At 46.0% G+C, this 18,361-nt stretch overlaps 1 protein-coding gene across 1 annotated transcript in view; it reads left to right on the top strand.

The window, feature by feature from the left end:
• The window catches only part of ATP2C2 (ATPase secretory pathway Ca2+ transporting 2), a 39,807-nt gene extending 21,690 nt beyond the window's left edge, over positions 1-18,117 (top strand). The window contains exons 12-27 of the mRNA XM_081201141.1: positions 289-413; positions 1,034-1,131; positions 1,945-2,046; positions 3,072-3,161; positions 5,564-5,665; positions 6,771-6,927; positions 8,139-8,309; positions 9,507-9,604; positions 9,712-9,762; positions 11,060-11,226; positions 12,152-12,220; positions 12,638-12,754; positions 13,397-13,544; positions 14,939-15,034; positions 16,209-16,350; positions 17,142-18,117. Of these exons, the coding sequence (XP_081057267.1) occupies positions 289-413; positions 1,034-1,131; positions 1,945-2,046; positions 3,072-3,161; positions 5,564-5,665; positions 6,771-6,927; positions 8,139-8,309; positions 9,507-9,604; positions 9,712-9,762; positions 11,060-11,226; positions 12,152-12,220; positions 12,638-12,754; positions 13,397-13,544; positions 14,939-15,034; positions 16,209-16,350; positions 17,142-17,266 (1,858 nt within the window). The 3' untranslated portion in view covers positions 17,267-18,117. The remainder of the gene's footprint in view (positions 1-288; positions 414-1,033; positions 1,132-1,944; positions 2,047-3,071; positions 3,162-5,563; positions 5,666-6,770; positions 6,928-8,138; positions 8,310-9,506; positions 9,605-9,711; positions 9,763-11,059; positions 11,227-12,151; positions 12,221-12,637; positions 12,755-13,396; positions 13,545-14,938; positions 15,035-16,208; positions 16,351-17,141) is intronic.
• The last annotated feature ends 244 nt before the right edge of the window (positions 18,118-18,361 follow it).

Raw genomic sequence — 18,361 nt, 5'->3', positions numbered from 1 at the left:
CTGACTGGCAGTGGCTCTCCAGGGTGTCAGACAGGGGCCTTTCCCAGCCTTACTTGGAGATGCCAGGGACTGGACGTGGGGCCTTCTGCAGATGCTTTACTGTCCTTCCTGCAATTGACCCTGAAGCTCAAGTGTTGAAAGAGGCATCCAGGGCCCGTGAAAAGGCAGGTCTTAATGTGTTTCAGCATCAGGGCCCTGGAGCAAGTTGATGCTTGCATATACTTCCTTACAGGAGTTAGTGAGGATGGTGGTGTGTAACACCAGTGGTAAATGATTCTGTGTGTGCAGCTTAGCGGTGGCTGCAATCCCAGAGGGCCTCCCCATCGTGGTCACGGTGACCTTAGTCCTGGGCGTCTTGAGGATGGCCAAGAAACGAGTCATTGTGAAGAAGCTGCCAATTGTAGAAACTCTAGGTAAGAGCACCATGCGCATGAAGGCGGGTCATGGGGTGGGTGTTAGCAAAACTGGATTTCTTAACTCTATGGCTGATTCCACTGTCATTCTTTCCACCCGATCATTTAATGTGAGGGAGGCATTTCCCTCACTCTCTCATAATACTAGAACTTTGGGTGTTCTAATGAAGCTGAATGTTGGAATATTCAGAGCAGACAAAAGAAAAGACTTCTGCACATAGCACATAGTTAAGCTGTGGAATTCGGTCCCATAAAAGGCAATGGTGGCCATCAGTTTGGATGGCTTTAGAAGAGCATTAGATAATTTCATGGAGGATAAGGCTACCAATGGCTACTAAGTATAGTGGTTCTACCTCCACTGTTGGAAGCAGTATATGCTCTAGATTCCAGTTTTCAGGTTATCACGGGTGCAGGGGGTGTTGTGGCACTCCGATCCTGCTTGCAGGCTTCCCATGGTCATCTGATGTTGGGGTAGATTGGCCTTTCGTCTAATCCAGCAGGTCTCTTCTTAGGTTCTTATCCAGCACATGTGAATGCTTAGCAGCACACACACACACACACACACACACACATGCCTGTGAGCGCAACCTCTGTTCTGACAAATCCTCTCTTCTCCTCAGGCTGTTGCAATGTTATCTGCTCTGATAAGACCGGGACCTTGACAGCCAATGAAATGACTGTCACTCAGCTCGTCACCTCAGATGGATTCAAGGCAGAGGTACAGTCAGCGGTTTGGACAAAGTTGTCAGTTGTAATACAAGACAACTCTGAACCTATAAGCCTCTTTGGTTGATAGCACTCTGATCTTGTCTTTTTATAAGATGACAAGGGTAGTGATGTGCTTTTAAATGGTTTCAGTGCTGTTTTAAGTAGGGTTACTTATTTGTTTTTGGTTGCTTTTTTAAGAAAATACTTTCATTTGTCATGTGTTTTCAGTTGCCTATGATTTATGCTGTGAAATGTCTTGGGTCCTGCAATGAGGAGAGAGGCAGAATATAAAATAAATAAAATGAATATTAATCTGATTTATTTGTTGCCTGGTTCAAAACATCTCTAGTAACTGACATACATAATTTAAAACAACTGTCAAGCTTAATAATAAAGCAACAATGCGCGCCCCCCCGCGCCAAAAAAAATGTAGCACAGAAAGAGCAATGAGCATCATAATAATAATCTACTCTCACATGCTTGAGGGAACAATCATGCCTTAAAATGGCACCCAAAGGATGTTAATGTCAGTACCAGATGGGCCTTGACAAGGAAAGTATTCCATAGATGGGGAGCCCAAAACTGGAAGAAAAAAACCCTCTCCCTTATTATCACTCATAAACCCATAATTTCACTTCCAGTGGACTACTGATTCACTTTGCCAATTAACTTCAGTCCATAAATGCCAGTACTTCTGCCCGCTTTCCTTAACAAGATATCCGTGTCTCCAAATGTACCCTCCTCTTTCTGACATTAAATAATGTCAGCTGGCCATAGAGTTGGATGTCCTCTGCAGGTGTCTTCTGGATTTCTGTTCTTCCAGGTGAGCGGAGTTGGGTACAACAGAGAAGGAGATGTGTGTCTCTTACCCTCCAGAGAAGTCATCAAAGAATTTTCAAACATCTCTGTGGGGAAATTAGTGGAGGTAAGTTATTTGCCGGGGTTATTATTATTTCATAGGAGGAGCAAAGTAGACATGATAGGCTAAACAACCAATGTGATAAGACTTCCGGTGTTGATGGAACGGGGTGGGCAACCTTTTGACTGCTAAGGGCAATCATGCCTCAGCAATAAATGGTGTGGAGGGTGCGTATTGGCAAGCAGTGGAGCTGAACCAGTGGTAGGTGGGAGTCAGACTAGGTAGGACCACCCCTTCTCTCTCTCTCTCTCTCTCTCTCTCTCTCTCTCTCTGATTCCCCTTTCTCTCCCTACCCATTGAGCTGATACAGAACAGACAGATCACTCTTGGCAGATGTCTAACCTGATCACTTGCAGAGGACTTTGGAATTTAAGCCAAGGGTCCAAAGGTTTCCTACCCCGGCCCAAAAGATGGCACCACAGACTTCAATCCTTGCTTGTGCTGCACGCCACCCCAATCTCCGAACGATGAGAGATTGTGGGAGTTCCAGGTGCTTATCCAGGGTTTGTGTTTCTTTTGAAATGAGGCATAGTGGAGACCGGGGTGTCTTTATTAAATGTGGATTATTTGTACATATATACAACCTGAGTAAATGCTGGAGGGGTTCACAGCATTAACACCCCAAGAGGGCCTTGCTTCCTCCCATAGCCAGTGTCTTAGATTCTAACCTCTCTTTCCCTCTCTCAGGCTTGCTGTTTTTCTTCTAGCTCACATCACTCCAAACTCTCTGCTCTCAAGTCTGTCTTTGTCTTTCTAACTACCCACGAATGGGGGGGGGCACCCATTACCATCTCACACAGATCCACTTCCTTTGTTCCTTTAATGGCCCATCACCCAGGCAGGCTATCAGCCTGCCTTACAACACTTGCTGGAGCCAGAGGTTAGAAGTGTCTCTGCATGCAGCCTACTCAACCCAGCCCCCCAAACTCATCACACTTGCAACCGAGCAATCTCTGAGCCCAGGGCTTAAGCATAACAGTCATTTGATTCATTTGCCCAACAAATGTCACAAAGAAGCAAATCTCTTTCAGGCTGGCTGTGTTGCCAACAATGCAATCATCAGGAAGACGACTGTGATGGGGCAGCCAACTGAAGGGGCCCTGATAGCCCTGGCAATGAAGGTAGGGTGGCTGTTGCAAGCCCCGGGTGCTTATTAAGTGTTAGATTTAATCGGCTCAGTTTAATTTGTAATGGCTTAGCGAGGTTGCCAAAAAATGAAGGTAGGATTTAGTCTTCAGCTGATCCGGTAAGGTATCTTACCATGGTTGCCAAAAATGGGAGAGAGAATTTAGCATTCAGCTGATCTGCCCATTTATCAACAGCAGAATTGAAACAGAATTAGGGTATTATAAACTCAAGGCAGCCAGAGAGCAACCTGACTTAGTGATCTTGGCAGTGATCCTCAAAACTCAATAAGTGTAAGGAAACGTGCCCAGTGGAAATAAGTGTATAAGTGTATAAGACTAGGTTTTTTTCCTAAAAGATAATGTCAAAAATTAGGGGGCATCTTATACTCTCAGCCATCTTCCACCATTTTCTTCAATCTGAGTCCCCCAAAATAAAAGGTAAAGGTAAAGGTAAAGAGACCTCTGACAGTTAAGTCCAGTCACGGATGACTCTGGGGTTGCAGCGCTCATCTCGCTTTACTGGCTGAGGGAGCCGACGTTTGTCTGCAGACAGTTTTTCAGGGTCATGTGGCCAGTATGACTAAGCCGCTTCTGGCAAACCAGAGCAGTGCACAGAAACACCGTTTAACTTCCTTCCGGAGCAGTACCTATTTACTTGCACTTTGATGTGCTTTTGAACTGCTAGGTTGGCAGGAGCAGGGACCGAGCAATGGGAGCTCACCCTGTTGCGGGGATTCGAACCGCTGACCTTCCGATAGGCAAGCCCTAGGCTCTGTGGTTTAGACCACAGCGCCACCCGCGCCCCCCAAAATAGGGGGTGTCTTATACATGGGGCCATCTTATAGACAGAAAAATACAGTATTCTACCCACCTTCTTGGACCATGTCGCACAGTAAAAATGGTTTCCCTTCATCTCCTTGATATAGGTGTTGCATTGGGCAAGCTGGTATCCTTAGGGACACTCCTTTGTTAAGTGGAAGAGTGACTGATAGCCTGGGATGGTTGGGTGGTAGCAGTGGTGTAGCTAGCTGCTCAGGCGCCTGGGGTGGCGTGCATGCCCTGCACCCAGGGGTGGGGTGCACCGCCCATGGGACGGAGCAAGCCGGAGCAGGGTGTACTGCATGGAGCCTTGCTGCCGCCTCCCCCTCAGCTCGGCAGGCAGATGCAAACCCCACTCTGCTGTTTTCAGGCAGCACAGAGCCTATAGGCATCCAAGCCACTGTGTCACTCCTAGGACAGACACATGACTTGGGCACACTGCAGGCCCCATGGTGCCGCCCCCATTGTGTGGCGCCCAGTGCCCCCCATCTCCCCTAGCTACACCTCTGAGTGGTGGTTCAATCAATGGGTTAGGAGATGGACTCTTGAAAGCTGGAGATCCCTCTAGAGTGTTTTGAAGGAAACAGATGGGGAGGATACCTCCGTCCCATGGAGGAAGTTGCCCCAAGCCTCTGTATCTGGCCCTTGGCTCAGTCTGGGCCAACCAGATTTGTATGGGAAGCCTGAAAACAGGGACTGAGCGCAACAACAGCTTTCTCCACTTACAACTCCCAGAACCTGGGGTTGATGCCTCCAACAGTGGAAGTAGAACACAGCCGTTGTTGAGGGCCAAATGTTTGCCATCCCTGTTCATTTGTAATAAAGCAAAAATTGCAAGGTCACCAAAAGCTTCCAATGACCCCTCTCTGGAAAGGAAAGGGGAAAAACAAGTCATGATGTCCTGAGAACTTCTTAAAGGTAAAGGGACCCCTGACCATTAGGTCCAGTCGACTCTGGGGTTGTGGCGCTCATCTCGCCTTATTGGCCGAGGGAGCCGGCATACAGCTTCCAGGTCATGTGGCCAGCATGACTAAGCCGCTTCTGGCGAACCAGAGCAGCTCACGGAAACGCCGTTTACCTTCTTGCCAGAGTGGTACCTATTTATCTACTTGCACTTTGACGTGCTTTTGAACTCCTAGGTTGGCAGGAGCTGGGACAGAGCAACGGGAGCTCACCCTGTTGTGGGGATTCGAACCGCTGACCTTCCGATTGGCAAGCCCAAGAGGCTTGGTGGTTTAGACCACAGCGCCACCCGCTTCTTACCATGTGGCAAATGGGAAGCATGCAACTGTATTTAAATATTGCCTGAGTCACACTTCAAAAACATCAGAACTTGGAAGCCCAAGATGCTGCCTTAAACCAAGTAAAACCATTGCACCCATCTAGCTCAGTATTGTCTACACTGGCTGGCAGCAGCTCTTCAGGGTTTCAACAAGCATTTTGTCATTAACTTTCAGCATATTTAAAATTGAATGGTAGCCATTCCTTTTGAGCTCTACCGCTCATGTATGTATAGAATTATTAAGTGCTAAAGTCCTGGTCCTCTCTCTCCATGTCCCCCCCCCCCTTTTTTTTAGATGGAACTGAGTGATATAAAAGACATCTATATAAGGAAGAAGGAGATCCCATTTAGCTCAGAGCAGAAATGGATGGCAGTCAAATGTGCTCTGAAAAACCAGGTAAAAAGCAAGCAACTTGTTTTTTGTTGTCTGTGATTATTTTTAGAAAAAGAAAAAGAATAATGATACGCCACTGGAATCAAGTTGTGATCAGTCAGTACACATTACATTTTTATCCCACTTTCTCTCCCTCATTCACTCACCCCAGTTTTACTCTCACAAGAAGCCTGTGAAGGTGCTTAGACTCAGAGAAATTGGAGTACCTGTCCCAAGATTACCCTATGAACGTCATAAGGCTGAGAGTGGATTTGAACCTATGTGTCTCTTCCATCCAAGTCCAGCATTCTAATCATACATGGTGTGGTGTTGATGGTTGGAAATCATCAACCTGTCTGATTTTGTGTGTGTTATGTCACTCCTAAAAACTCCATAAACATTTTTGCAATAGGTGCAACAGACCAGATTCACACCAGGCATTTAAAGCACTATGATACAAAGAATTCTGGGAGTTGTAGCTCATTAAGGGTGCTGAGAGCTGTTAAAATACCCCTCACAGAGCTACGATTTCCAGAGTTCCTTGCTAAGAGGGATTGATTGTTAAATCACTCGGCAGACTGTAGCTCTGAAAGGGGAATATGTAGATCATGGGTTGGCAAACTAAGGCCCGGGGGTCGGATCTGGCCCAATTGCCTTCTAAATCCGGCCCACAGGTGGTCTGGGAATTAGCATGTTTTTACATGAGTAGAATGTGTCCTTTTATTTAAAATGCATCTCCGGGTTATTTGTGGGGCCTGCCTGGTGTTTTTACATGAGTAGAATGTGTCCTTTTATTTAAAATGCACCTCTAGGTTATTTGTGGGACATAGGAATTTGTTCATTTTTTCCCTGCAAAATATAGTCTGGCCCCCCACAAGGTTTGAGGGACAGTGGACCAGCCCCCTGCTGAAAAAGTTTGCTGACCCCTGATGTAGATCTAGAAAATGGTAGAACTAGGCAAAACACAACACAGAGAGATTTGTTGTGATGAGTTCCAGAAAGATCTCTCTCTCTCTCTGCCCTAACCTGAAGGTGCTGAGGACTGAACTCAGGACTTTCTGCATGCAAAGAAGATGCTCTACCACTAGGCTATGGCCCTTCCTCAATTGTTCTTTTCCTCATTTCATAGGGGCAAGAAGAAGTCTACTTCATGAAGGGGGCCTTTGAAGAAGTGATGCAGCATTGCACCATGTATAACAGTGGTGGTATCTCCCTCCCAATGACACCGCAGCAGAAGTCCGTCTACGTTCAGGAAGAGAAGCACATGGGATCACTTGGCCTGAGGGGTCAGTTCATGGCTGTACCTCATCCCACCCCTATGCTTGCTTGAGTCTTGTGTGGGTTGACAAGCTGGGCATCCGGACTGCATCCCTTCCAGCTTGTTATGCCACACACACAAACACCAGGCACCTGAATGCTGAAGAACAGAGGAAGCCGTCATATGCCATGTCAGACCCTTGGTCCCTCTGGCTCAGAACGGTTGACACTGACCAGCCGTGTGTCTTCAAGAGCCATCAGTATCATCCTTACATTCTTCTGGGTCTCAAGGTGGATCACAAAAATTAAATACAGATAAAACACACATAGCTAAGAACATGTAATAGGTCATGGTTAAAAAGCAGTTGAACAATGTGGGTGGAACCATAGTACTAGGAGCTATTTCCTTAAAAGCAGTCAGTTCCCCAAAGGCAGAAGGACAACAAGGTGGGACCTGGCCAAGCTTCTTTAGGAAGGGCATTCCAAGCCTGAGACCTGCCACTGAGAAGGCCCTTTCCCACGTTCTCATCAAACATGCCTGTGAGGGTGGCAGGACTGAGAGAAGGGCCTCTGCTTAAGATCTCAGAGTCTAGGCAGGTCTGTATGGAAGAATTCGGTCCTTCAGATAGTCTGGACCTAAGCCCTATGGGACATTTGCAGCCCCACACAGAGATGCTAGAGGTTGGACCATTTTCCCCTGAGCCACAGCCCAACCACATTGCCACCTGGAGCCTGTACCGCTACACTCTGCCTTCCTATCTTATGCTGAAGTGTAGCTTCTGCCCATCACAGAAACACCTGGGGAACACACACACCCCTCTCGCCTGGGCTTATAAGAACCAAGCACTTCTTGACTTGAGATATTTTCATGCTTGTGTTCTTTTAGCTTAGGAGTAGCCAACCTGATGCCTTCCAGATATTGTTGGCCTGCATGCCCATCATCCGTGCCCATTGACCATTTTGGCTGAGGCTGACGCATGTTGTAGTCCAACCACATCTGGAGCTTTCTTATACAGAGTCGGACCATTGGTCCATCTAGCTCAATATCGTCTTCTACACAGACTGGCACTGTCCGCTCAGGGCTTCAGGCATGGAGTCACTCTAAGCCCTACCTGGGGATGTTGGGGAGAGAACCTTGGACCTTCTGCAGATTCTCTACCACTGAGTTATGCCCCTTTCCCTTTCTGAGTGGCAGCATGAAATAACCTGGTCTGTTGTCATTTTCTCTGCTCCTTCCTAGTGCTTGCCCTGGCTTCCGGTCCAGAACTGGGCAGGCTGACATTTTTAGGTCTTGTGGGAATCATCGACCCTCCAAGGCATGGAGTGAAGGAAGCTGTTCGAGTCCTCATTGAGTCAGGAGTTTCGGTGAAAATGATAACTGGAGATGCCTTGGAAACAGCCCTCGCCATTGGTGAGCAAGATAAACCATGCCACCTTCTTGCAACTTTTTGGACTTTGGGTTTTAGAGAAAGGACAAGTAAAGGAGGGAGACGTGAAAGAGGTGTATAAAATTATGCACAAAGGAGAGAGAACAGCTACTGGGAAGTTGGTTGTTTTCTTTTGCCCTCTCTTATAATACCAGAAGGGACGCGGGTGGCGCTGTGGTCTAAACCACTGAGCCTAGGGCTTGCCGATCAGAAGGTCGGCGGTTCGATTCCCTGCAACAGGGTGAGCTCCTGTTGCTCAGTCTCTGCTCCTGCCAACCTAGCAATTCAAAAGCACGTCAAAATGCAAGTAGATAAATAGGTACCGTTCTGGCGGGAAGGTAAACGGCGTTTCCGTGCGCTGCTCTGGTTCACCAGAAGCGACTTAGTCATGCTGGCCACATGACCTGGAAGCTGTACGCCGGCTCCCTCAGCCAATAAAGTGAGATGAGCACCACAACCCTGGAGTTTTCTGCGACTGGACCTAACGGTCAGGGGTCCCTTTACCTTTATAATACCAGAACTCAGGGCCATTCAATGAAGCCGAAGGCAAAAGGAAGGCCTTCTCTACACAGCATGTAGTTAAATGATCGAAATTGCTCCCGCCGAAAGTAGTGGTGGCCACCAACTGAGATGACTTTAAATGAGAGTTTGGACAAATTCATGGAGGATAACACTACCAGTGCCAGCTAGTCTCAGTAGCTATGTTCTTCCTCCACTGTCAGAGGCAATATGCTTCTAAATATCAGTTGCTGGTGAGCTCAAGTGATGTGGATGCTGTTATACTCAGGTCCTGTTTGCAGACTTCAAAAGGCATCTTATCATCCACTGTGAGAACAGGTTGCTGGACTCAATGGGCCATTGACCCAGCAGGGCTTTTCTTATGTTCTGCTTACACTGAAACACAATTCATTGTATTGCGCTGAACATCGCAGCTGATTCTCTCTACTGCCCATTTCCCTTCTTGCTGTACACTTTTTTTTTGCATCTCAGATATCTGCCTCTGCTCCCACGAGGCTGGATTTGCCTTTGGCTGTTCAAGATGCTCCAGGAGCAAGGCTAGGTGACAACTTGGTGACCTAGAAGTAGACTTTGGTGGAATGTTTCTGTCAGAAATCCCTTGTCAAATGCCGTCTCTGCCTCAATTGGGATGGTCAGCCATATCCTTTCCCTTTCCTTCATAGGACGAAATATCGGCCTCTGCAATGGGAAAATGAAAGCTATGTCTGGGGAGGAACTGGAGAACACCACAGAATCAGCACTATCATCAACTGTCAAAAATGTAATGGCGCTTTGAAGGGGTTCCAAAATGCATGGTGTGTGCTCATTCTTAAAACCCCAGCCGTCTCACATAGATCTGCTTTCTCTCTCTCTCTCCTCATCATCCAGGTTTCCATCTTCTTCCGAACAAGTCCAAAACACAAACTTAAAATCATAAAGGTATCTGCTGACCCCAAACAAGCCACAAGTCTGTCCCTTTCCCAGAGAAGCTAGTTCTGATTGCTTCACCATGGTGGTCACTACTTTGCTTCTGATTTGCCCACTTCTGTTCAAATTACATTTTCCTTCTACAGCTTCTCTTTTCCTGCAACTCGTTCTGGGAATCATTCTCTGCTGGTTCTTTGCCGTAGATAAGGGAGTTGGGGAATCAATTTCTATAAAGGAGAACTGAAGCAGCAATTGCAAATCAAGGTGTATCTTCCTTGCCTTTCAGTGCTCAGAACTACATCTTCTAGCAATAACCACCACAAAATACAGCTGGAAAAGTCCAGTTTCTGGATCCATGGGTTTAGGCCAGGCTTCCCCCAATCCAGTGCCCTCTGGATGCTTTGGACTACAATCCCCATCATCCCTGACAATGGCCACACTGGCTGGAGCTAAGGGGAGATGTAGCCCAGTAACAACTGAAGAACAACTGGCAGGGCAGTGAATTACATCATTATTATTTATTAAACTTATTAGTTGCTTTAAAAAAAATAGCCAGTGGAAATGCATTCAATGTTTTCTGAAACTATCTGTGCATTTCCTCCTACTCTTCCACATCCCTTTGTCTCATGAAGGGGAGAAATGAACCCTGCCTCTCTCTCTGTTTTGGTGGTTGCTGCTCCTGTTGGTTGACAATGGTACAATTGTCTAGCCAAGCACAGTCACTTCTCACTTGCTGTGATCTTCGAGGGTTGGGTGATTTGCTGATTTGTCACTTTGGTCATGTATTGCAAAGATCATGAAAGTGGTAATCAAGTGTAGGCATGTCTTCATTTAAGTGAGCCTCTGTAAGTACCCTGATTGGCTGGTCTGGGACTATTACAGGCAGCATTAAAAAAAATGTGTGCCCTGATTGGCCGGTCTGGAATTTTTCCTGGCAACATTCAACACTTCTTCATATTATGGGTTGGGTTTGATCCTGCTGATCACATTTGCATGAAGATGCATCCTTAAATTAAAACTGATTGCATGAGCAAAATAATACCTAATAAAAGCTTGTTTCTTAACCAATCCCCATTTATCCTTTCAGCTAGAATTGTTAATTCCCACTGCTGCTGAAAGCCCAAATTCTAAATGGCTAATCTCTCCAGATTGTCTTCCTGTGTACTGCATTTTGGTTTCTTTGGTTTTAATTTACTTTTTTTTCTTTATTGAAAGTTAGAAAACTACTGTGTTTGACATTTTATATTATGGAGAGGCCAAGACCACATAGATACGTGCTGAATTTTGTATCCATTTGCCATTTTCACAGGCTTTGCAACAGACCGGCGCCATCGTGGGGATGACGGGAGATGGAGTGAATGACGCAGTGGCTCTGAAATCTGCTGATATTGGGATTGCAATGGGGCAGGCGGGCACAGATGTCAGCAAGGAGGCGGCAAACATGATCCTTGTCGATGACAACTTCTCAACCATCATGTAGGTGGCTCTTAAGAGGCACATCAGACATCCCAGCGTCTCTCATCTTGCTCTGGCTTCTACATTCGTTTCAGCAGGGGAAGCTGATTTAGTCATTCATTATATTTATGAGACACCTCATAAAATAAGTTCTCTGGAAGAAGAGCGCAAAACATTAGCAACAGCATTCAAACCTAAAAACAGAACCAGCATGATAAAACATGACATACAGCACAGAGCACAAACAGCCTCCGTCCTGGACCTGCTATTGTTGTCGCTTGGCTGGACTGGGCTGGGGAGGGGCTGGGTGGTGGCAAGATGAGGGCTATGCGCACATGCTGGTAGGACCCCTAGAATGACCATCAATATCTAAAGCATGGTTGGTAGTCCAAAGAGTGAGAGTCTTTTCTGTGGCTGCTCCCACATTGTGGGTTTCTTTCTCAAGAAAGGTTAGCTTGGCTCCCTCCTCGTTATCTTCCCACCAGCATTTCAGGAAATGAAGTCATTGCCCCTGCTGTGAAATACATGGTGCCAATTCGTCTTTGCCTCACTGGCTGTTCTGCACTTAGGGCTAATCCAGACTCCCTTTTGTGCTGTGTTTCCAGGTACATGTCAATACTTTAAAGCTCCCTGTCCAAGCACTACCACCACCACCCTCTGGCACTTTCTCTTTACCTCTGAATCGGAACAAATGGCAGTCCGTGGAAAACCCAAATTGCTGTTTGTTCCAATTCAGTGTTAAAGAGCAGGTTTTCCTGGGGAAAGCAGCAAGGAGGAAAAGTTGTTCAGACATAGAGCTTGAAACCATGGACCTGGCTGTGCCTAGAAACAAAGTGTGGATGAGCCCTTTCAGCAGCACTGGCAGTTCCTGCTTCCCCCAAAATCCAGAGCTTGGTTGTCCCATAAATGGATATCAGTTTACACACTATTCCTTTTTCCCCAACAGGAGTGCAATCGAGGAAGGAAAGGGCATCTTTTACAACATTAAAAATTTTGTTCGGTTTCAGCTCAGCACGTAAGTCATTCTTGACTTAAACCCAGGGGCGGAGGAAGGGGGGTGCGGACCACCCCAGGTGTCATCACTGAGGGGGGTGACAAAATGCCAGGTGGCACTCACCGCAGAGCCTGTAGCATGTCCGAGCCACGCGTCCCTCCTGGAGTGACACGGTGGCTTGGGAGCCCGCAGGCTCCATGCTGCCCCAAATGGTCCGCACGCCGCCTCCCCCTCAGCTGTAGGGCGGCTGAGTGGGAGGAGGCAGGCAGATTCCTTGGAGGCCCCACAGAGCGTCCTGCCCCTATGGGCACCTCGCACCATCCTGGGTGCCCAAGTGGCTTCCTCCGCCACTGCTTAAACCACGTAAGAATCAACCACCATCAGGGCCACAGATTATCCATGAAGACTTAACTCACTCACTCTTTGTGTTCATGGCAGGAGTATCTCGGCACTGAGTTTGATCGCTCTGTCAACAGTCTTCAATTTGCCAAACCCGCTCAACGCTATGCAAATCCTGTGGATCAATATCATAATGGATGGGCCCCCAGCACAAAGGTGAGGACACAGGAAGATTGGCCGGGGGGGGGAGGATTCACACTGGAAGCCTTCACAATTCTCTTCTAAAATACTTAAGGTTCTTGGGAGGGCACCTCACTGCAGATTTACCTCTCCGACAGCTCTGATACAAGGAGAAGGAGATCCAACATTGGAGACTCCGTCTCTGATGGCACTGGCTTCTCTGATGCCCTGGACCAAGAAACCTTGGAGGTCTAATGGTAGGGCCAAAATTTGGTTTGTGTGTGTGTGTTAGAAAGTACCGTAGCTTGATTCCAATCAGGAAAAGGATGCTGGAGATCAGGCAATGTTGTTGGACCAGAGACAAACCGTTTGGACCAGTGAGTGGGTTCTGAGGTAGACATTTGGACTTGGTGGGTAAGGACTGGCTTTTGGGAGTCAGCTTGCTGTCTGGGCTGACAGTGCTGTAGCCCAAGTGGTGTCCTTGAGTCACAGACATAGATTTCAGAGGAAACAGAATGGTCAGTACAGGTCGTTCACTGAGTACTTTACATTGTGGTTTCCTTGTGCAAGTTGCCTATTTCTTCCCAGAAAAATAAAATAGCTAATGGATCTGTGCTAATAAAACAATGGCTTGGTTTTTGTGTGTGTGTTTTTTTCTTTTCTGGGCCTGGCAAACAGTTTGGGTGTTGAACCAGTGGACAAAGATGCCATCAAGCAACCTCCAAGGAGCATCACTGATACGATTCTCAGCAGGTCTCTGATTCTGAAGATCTTCCTGTCAGCCACCATTATAATCAGTGGAACCATGTTTGTCTTTTGGAAAGAGGTGAGAAAGGGGGTGTGGCACTTGCATCTGTGCTCCAAACAAGCGGTAACTAAGGGCACACTCACACCAAACATTTAAAGCACTATGGTAACACTTTCAACAGTCGCAGCTCCCCCCTCCCCAAATTCTGGGAGCTGAATTTGTTTAAGGTGTTGAGAGTGGTTAGGACGCTCCCTATTCCCCTCCCAGGGCTACCAGGGTTCCCTTTGTTAGAGGGACCCAGACTGGGAATTAATCTCTTTGTAGAGTACTGTTGATTTTAATAATCTTTTGAAAGTGTTTAAATACCTCTTTTAAAAAGTGCTTTTAATTGATAATTTTAGCATGCGACTTTAGTACAAACAAGCGGTGCATAAATTTGGTTACAACAAAAGAAGCATTTTTAATAATAATAATAATAATAATAATAATAATAATAATAATAATAATAATAATAATTTATTTGTACCCTGCCCATCTGGCTGGGTTTCCCCAGCCACTCTGAGCGGCTTCCACAGAGACCAAAAATACACTAAAATGTCACACATTAAAAACTTCCCTGAACAGGGCTGCCTTAAGATGTCTTCTGAATGTCAGGTAGTTGTTTATCACTTTGACATCTGATGGGAGGGCATTCCACAGGGCGGGCGCCACTACCGAGAAGGCCCTCTGCCTGGTTCCCTGTAGCTTTGCTTTTCGCAATGAGGGAACTGCCAGAAGGCCCTTGGCGCTAGACCTCAGCGTCCGGGCAGAACGATGGGGGTGGAGACACTCCTTCAGGTCCTTTAAAAGTTGCCACTAGTAGAAAAGGTTTTCACCACCTTTAAAAGAGGGTAAGACAGGGCTGTCAAGGGTTACTAGTCATGATGGCTGCAGTACCTCCAGTATCAGAGGCAGTGATTCCTCCAAATATCAGTTGCTGGGAATCACAGGTGGGTGGAGTGCATTTGTGCTCAAGTCATGCTTTGGGGCTTCCCTTAGCTATCTGGCTGGCCACTGTGAGAACAGGATGCTAAACGAGATGGGTCTTTGGCCTGACCCAACAGGGTTTTTCTTCTGTTATAGATATCTCTTCCAATCATGTCTTTCACCCTTGTAAGAAAACAGCACACACTGCAAATCAAAATCATAAGGTTGCAGTAGGAATGGGCTACAGAACACTCCTTCTCTTCTTTTTTCGCCTGGCTTCTAATTATTTCCCTGTAGCCCATCAATCATCGCATATAGATTTAAGGCTCCTTGGCACTGCAGGGCCTTCTAATCTTCCCTCGAAAAAAGAAGAAAGGCCAGCTTTCAAGGTGACTGTGACTTTACAAACAAAGGGCTCATTGTGAGATGGGAGGGCTGACTTTGCGCATTCTCCAAACATCCACACTCCCTCCCTCGACTGAGTTTTCTCACTTGCGTTTTTTCAGATCCCGGAAAGTGGCATAACGCCACGGACCACAACAATGACTTTTACTTGCTTTGTGTTCTTTGACCTCTTCAACGCCCTGACATGTCGTTCCCAGGTAAGAGAGGTGTTGGTTGCTAAGCCCAAAGAGGAGTGTGTCTGTCAGCAAAAGAAGATTCCCTATTATTTATGCTTAAAGTGTTAATAAAGGGAACTCCCCCTCTCAACCCAAGGGACAGACAACATCTTTCTTTAAAAATGATTTTTATTTAATTTTAAAGGATATAAACTTATAACAAAATCAATTAAATATCCACATAATGAGATTACTCTGACTCTCATGACTCCCCTCCATCCTCCTAATGTCAATATTTACATCTGCCTATCAGTCCATTATCAACATTTTTTTATCCATCTAAATTGTCTATAGTCTTTGTTTCCTTACAAGTGAGATTAAAATCCTGCTAATGTTTTCATCTGCTTACAATGGTCTCCTAAATAAATTATAAATTTCCCCCATTCTTTTTTAAAGTTCTTGCCTTCTTGGTTCCTGAGCTTTCCAGTTAATTTTGCCATTTCAGCATAGTCCATCAACTTGGTCTGCCATTCTTCCCTGGTCGGGGAGGTGGGTGGGTGAACGGGGACACAGACAACCTCTTAAGTGGAGGCTTGTAGAACCTCAGTGACTAACCAATTTATTACAGCTGGGATGGGGAAACCTCCAAATGTTATAGCATAGCTTTCATGGACTACATCCACTTTATCTTTCATGCAACTGATGAAGTATAATTACCATACATCAAAGGTTAATCTATCTAGCAGAATCAGCTTATAAACACCAGGATGTCTGTGTTATCAATACAACTGTTGTTGTTTTGTCAATGGACAGCCTACAGTGAACCCCAAAGTGGCCATACTGAGGCAAAGGAAATTCACAGACATGTAAAACTGCAATGTAAAACCAGCAAATTACAATTACTGTAATCAACATCTACCTATCATATTGGATTGAATTGGGGCAATGGATGTTCTCCATCGCTGGAAGTATTTAAGCAGAGACTGGATGGTCATCTGTCAGGGTTATTGTAGTTGCATCCCAATTTGCAGATCCTTCACTTGGACAGAAGATTAGGCTAGTTGACCTCCAAGATCTTTTCCAAACTCTATGATTCTATCATGAGTTTGCCCAAAAGCTGCTTTGATAATAACAGGCTAGATTCATGAAGGAGAGATGTGTAAAGTTGGATTGACTTCCCCATCCCAATTATCTTTTATTTTTTCCCCTCCTCCAGACAAAACTGATACTAGAAATTGGTCTTTTCCGAAACCGCATGTTCCTGTATTCTGTCTTGGGGTCTATTTTGGGTCAAATGGCTGTTATTTACATCCCTCCACTACAGAAGATCTTCCAGACGGAGAATTTAGGAGCACTAGGTAAGTCTGATGGCTGAAGCTCTAAAATAGGATTGGATGTTTTTCTTCGAAAAGATTTAAGTGTGTAGCTGTGGCTGACAATTATCCCATCTTTTTCAGGAGCTTGGAAGGTTGGCCCAATAGCAGTGGGGAATATATGGGTCTTGTTAGGGGGCAGTTGCAGGGGGCGGTTTGAGGGGGAACAAGCTGAAGCTGTACTTGCAAAGGAGCCACCAGTAGCAGACTCTAAGGTTTTATTTGTCTCACACCTGACCTCATTTGACGGCATGATGATGAACAGAATTCTCCCCTCTGAGGCTTGGGAAACCAAATTATCCCCACCCCTCCAAACTCCTGGAACAACCTAGTTTCTTCTGAATGCAAGCCCAATTGATCCCTGATTACACCCACACCACCAAAAAAGACATTAGTGGGAGCACTATGATATCTCCCCCCCCCCCACACACACACTCCAAACAGCCTTGGAATGCCCTCCATATTATCGGACTGCAACTCCCATCATTCCTGACCATTGGCAATGCTGGCTGGGGCTGATGGGAGTTGGAGTCCATTAACAGCTGGAGGATCCTGCATTGGCTGTAGTCAACCCCTCCTCCCAGGGAATTTTGGGAATTGTAGCTCTGGGAAGGGAATACGAGCCTCTTAAAAATCCTCAGCACCTTAATAAATGACAGCTTCCAGAATTCTTTGGGGGAAAGCTATGACTGTTTAAATGTATAATGTGAATGTCACCCTTGCCTGTATATCATCAACAGATTGAATCTTTTTTTCTTCCCTTCTATCTTTGGTAGATTTGCTGTTCCTCGCAGCCTTGGCTTCTTCGGTTTTCTTCCTCTCTGAACTGATCAAAGTGTGTGAGAAATATTGCTGCACCCCATCAAAGATGGACAGCAACATCCAACTAGAAGCTGTGTGAACAAAATAACTCGGACTTCCCTTGTTGTGGAATGCTGTTGGAATGGAACTGTGATCTAGGACAATTCACAGGGGACAAGTGGATCTTTTTATACACCTCTCAAAATTCCCAACAATCTCTACATCCCAGCCCTGTCACCCACTGATCAGATTTCTTCCCTGTCACCGTCCAGTCCATTGTTATAGTTTTGAAAGGCGGCTTGTGTTGCTCCTAGCTATCTCTCAGCTTACAAGAGTGTCTTCTGCAGGGTCAGAGAATGGAGGAGAACCAAATGAAATAACCACAGCACCATCTTTATTTATTGAAGTTGCAGTTACTTCTTTTGTTAATAAAATGTGCCTTCTAGGGGCTAATATGGCGTAGTCGTTGAGAGCGTTGGACTAGGATCGAAAGCTGGTTGTGTATGTGCAGGGAGACAGAGATTCAAATTCCCATTGAGGTCACCAAGCAACTTTGGCCTAATTACCATGTCCAGCCCAGCCTACCTCACAGGGTTGTTGTGAGGGTAAAATGAGGAGGGGGCATAGAGGACCTATGTTTGCAATCCTGAGCTCCTTGGAGAGAGAGAGAGATAAGAAGAAAAACAAATAATACCAGGTAAATCTTGTTGAGATGGAAGGCTTCAGTCACACCAGGGTTCGTTTTCTTCTCCAATCTTGCTGCTAGGGAAGAAGGTTCCATATGAGACATCTATCCCAGGAATCAGTTTGGAAGATACCTTGGGAGATTATGTAGTGCAACGCTGCATTGACATGGCAGTTTATTCCATTTCCCTGACGATTCCCTAACTGTTAATTTCTGCATTATATCTGAGCTTTTGCATGATATAAAAGCCACTTCCAGGAAACTAATGGAACATAGCACATATTTAGCATTCATTTCCATGTTGTTTAATTCTTGGATGGGGGAGGGGACTGTTTACACCCCCAGAAATCTTGGAAGCGAAAACCCAGAAAATCTTGGAAGTGATTAAATTTGGGTTAGTATTCTAGCATGCAACTTTTTCCTGCTACCTTCATGGAAGGAATAATAGGGGAAGAGGAGCATGCATGTGCTAAAGGATACGGGACTTGCAATACTGTCCAGGGACATTCA

The sequence above is a fragment of the Podarcis bocagei genome, assembly GCF_964188305.1.
Source record: "Podarcis bocagei genome assembly, chromosome: 7".
In the NCBI taxonomy this organism is placed as follows: Eukaryota; Metazoa; Chordata; class Lepidosauria; order Squamata; family Lacertidae; genus Podarcis; species Podarcis bocagei.
The sequence above is the reverse complement of the archived record's forward strand: the minus strand, read 5'-3'. Positions and strand labels throughout refer to the sequence as shown.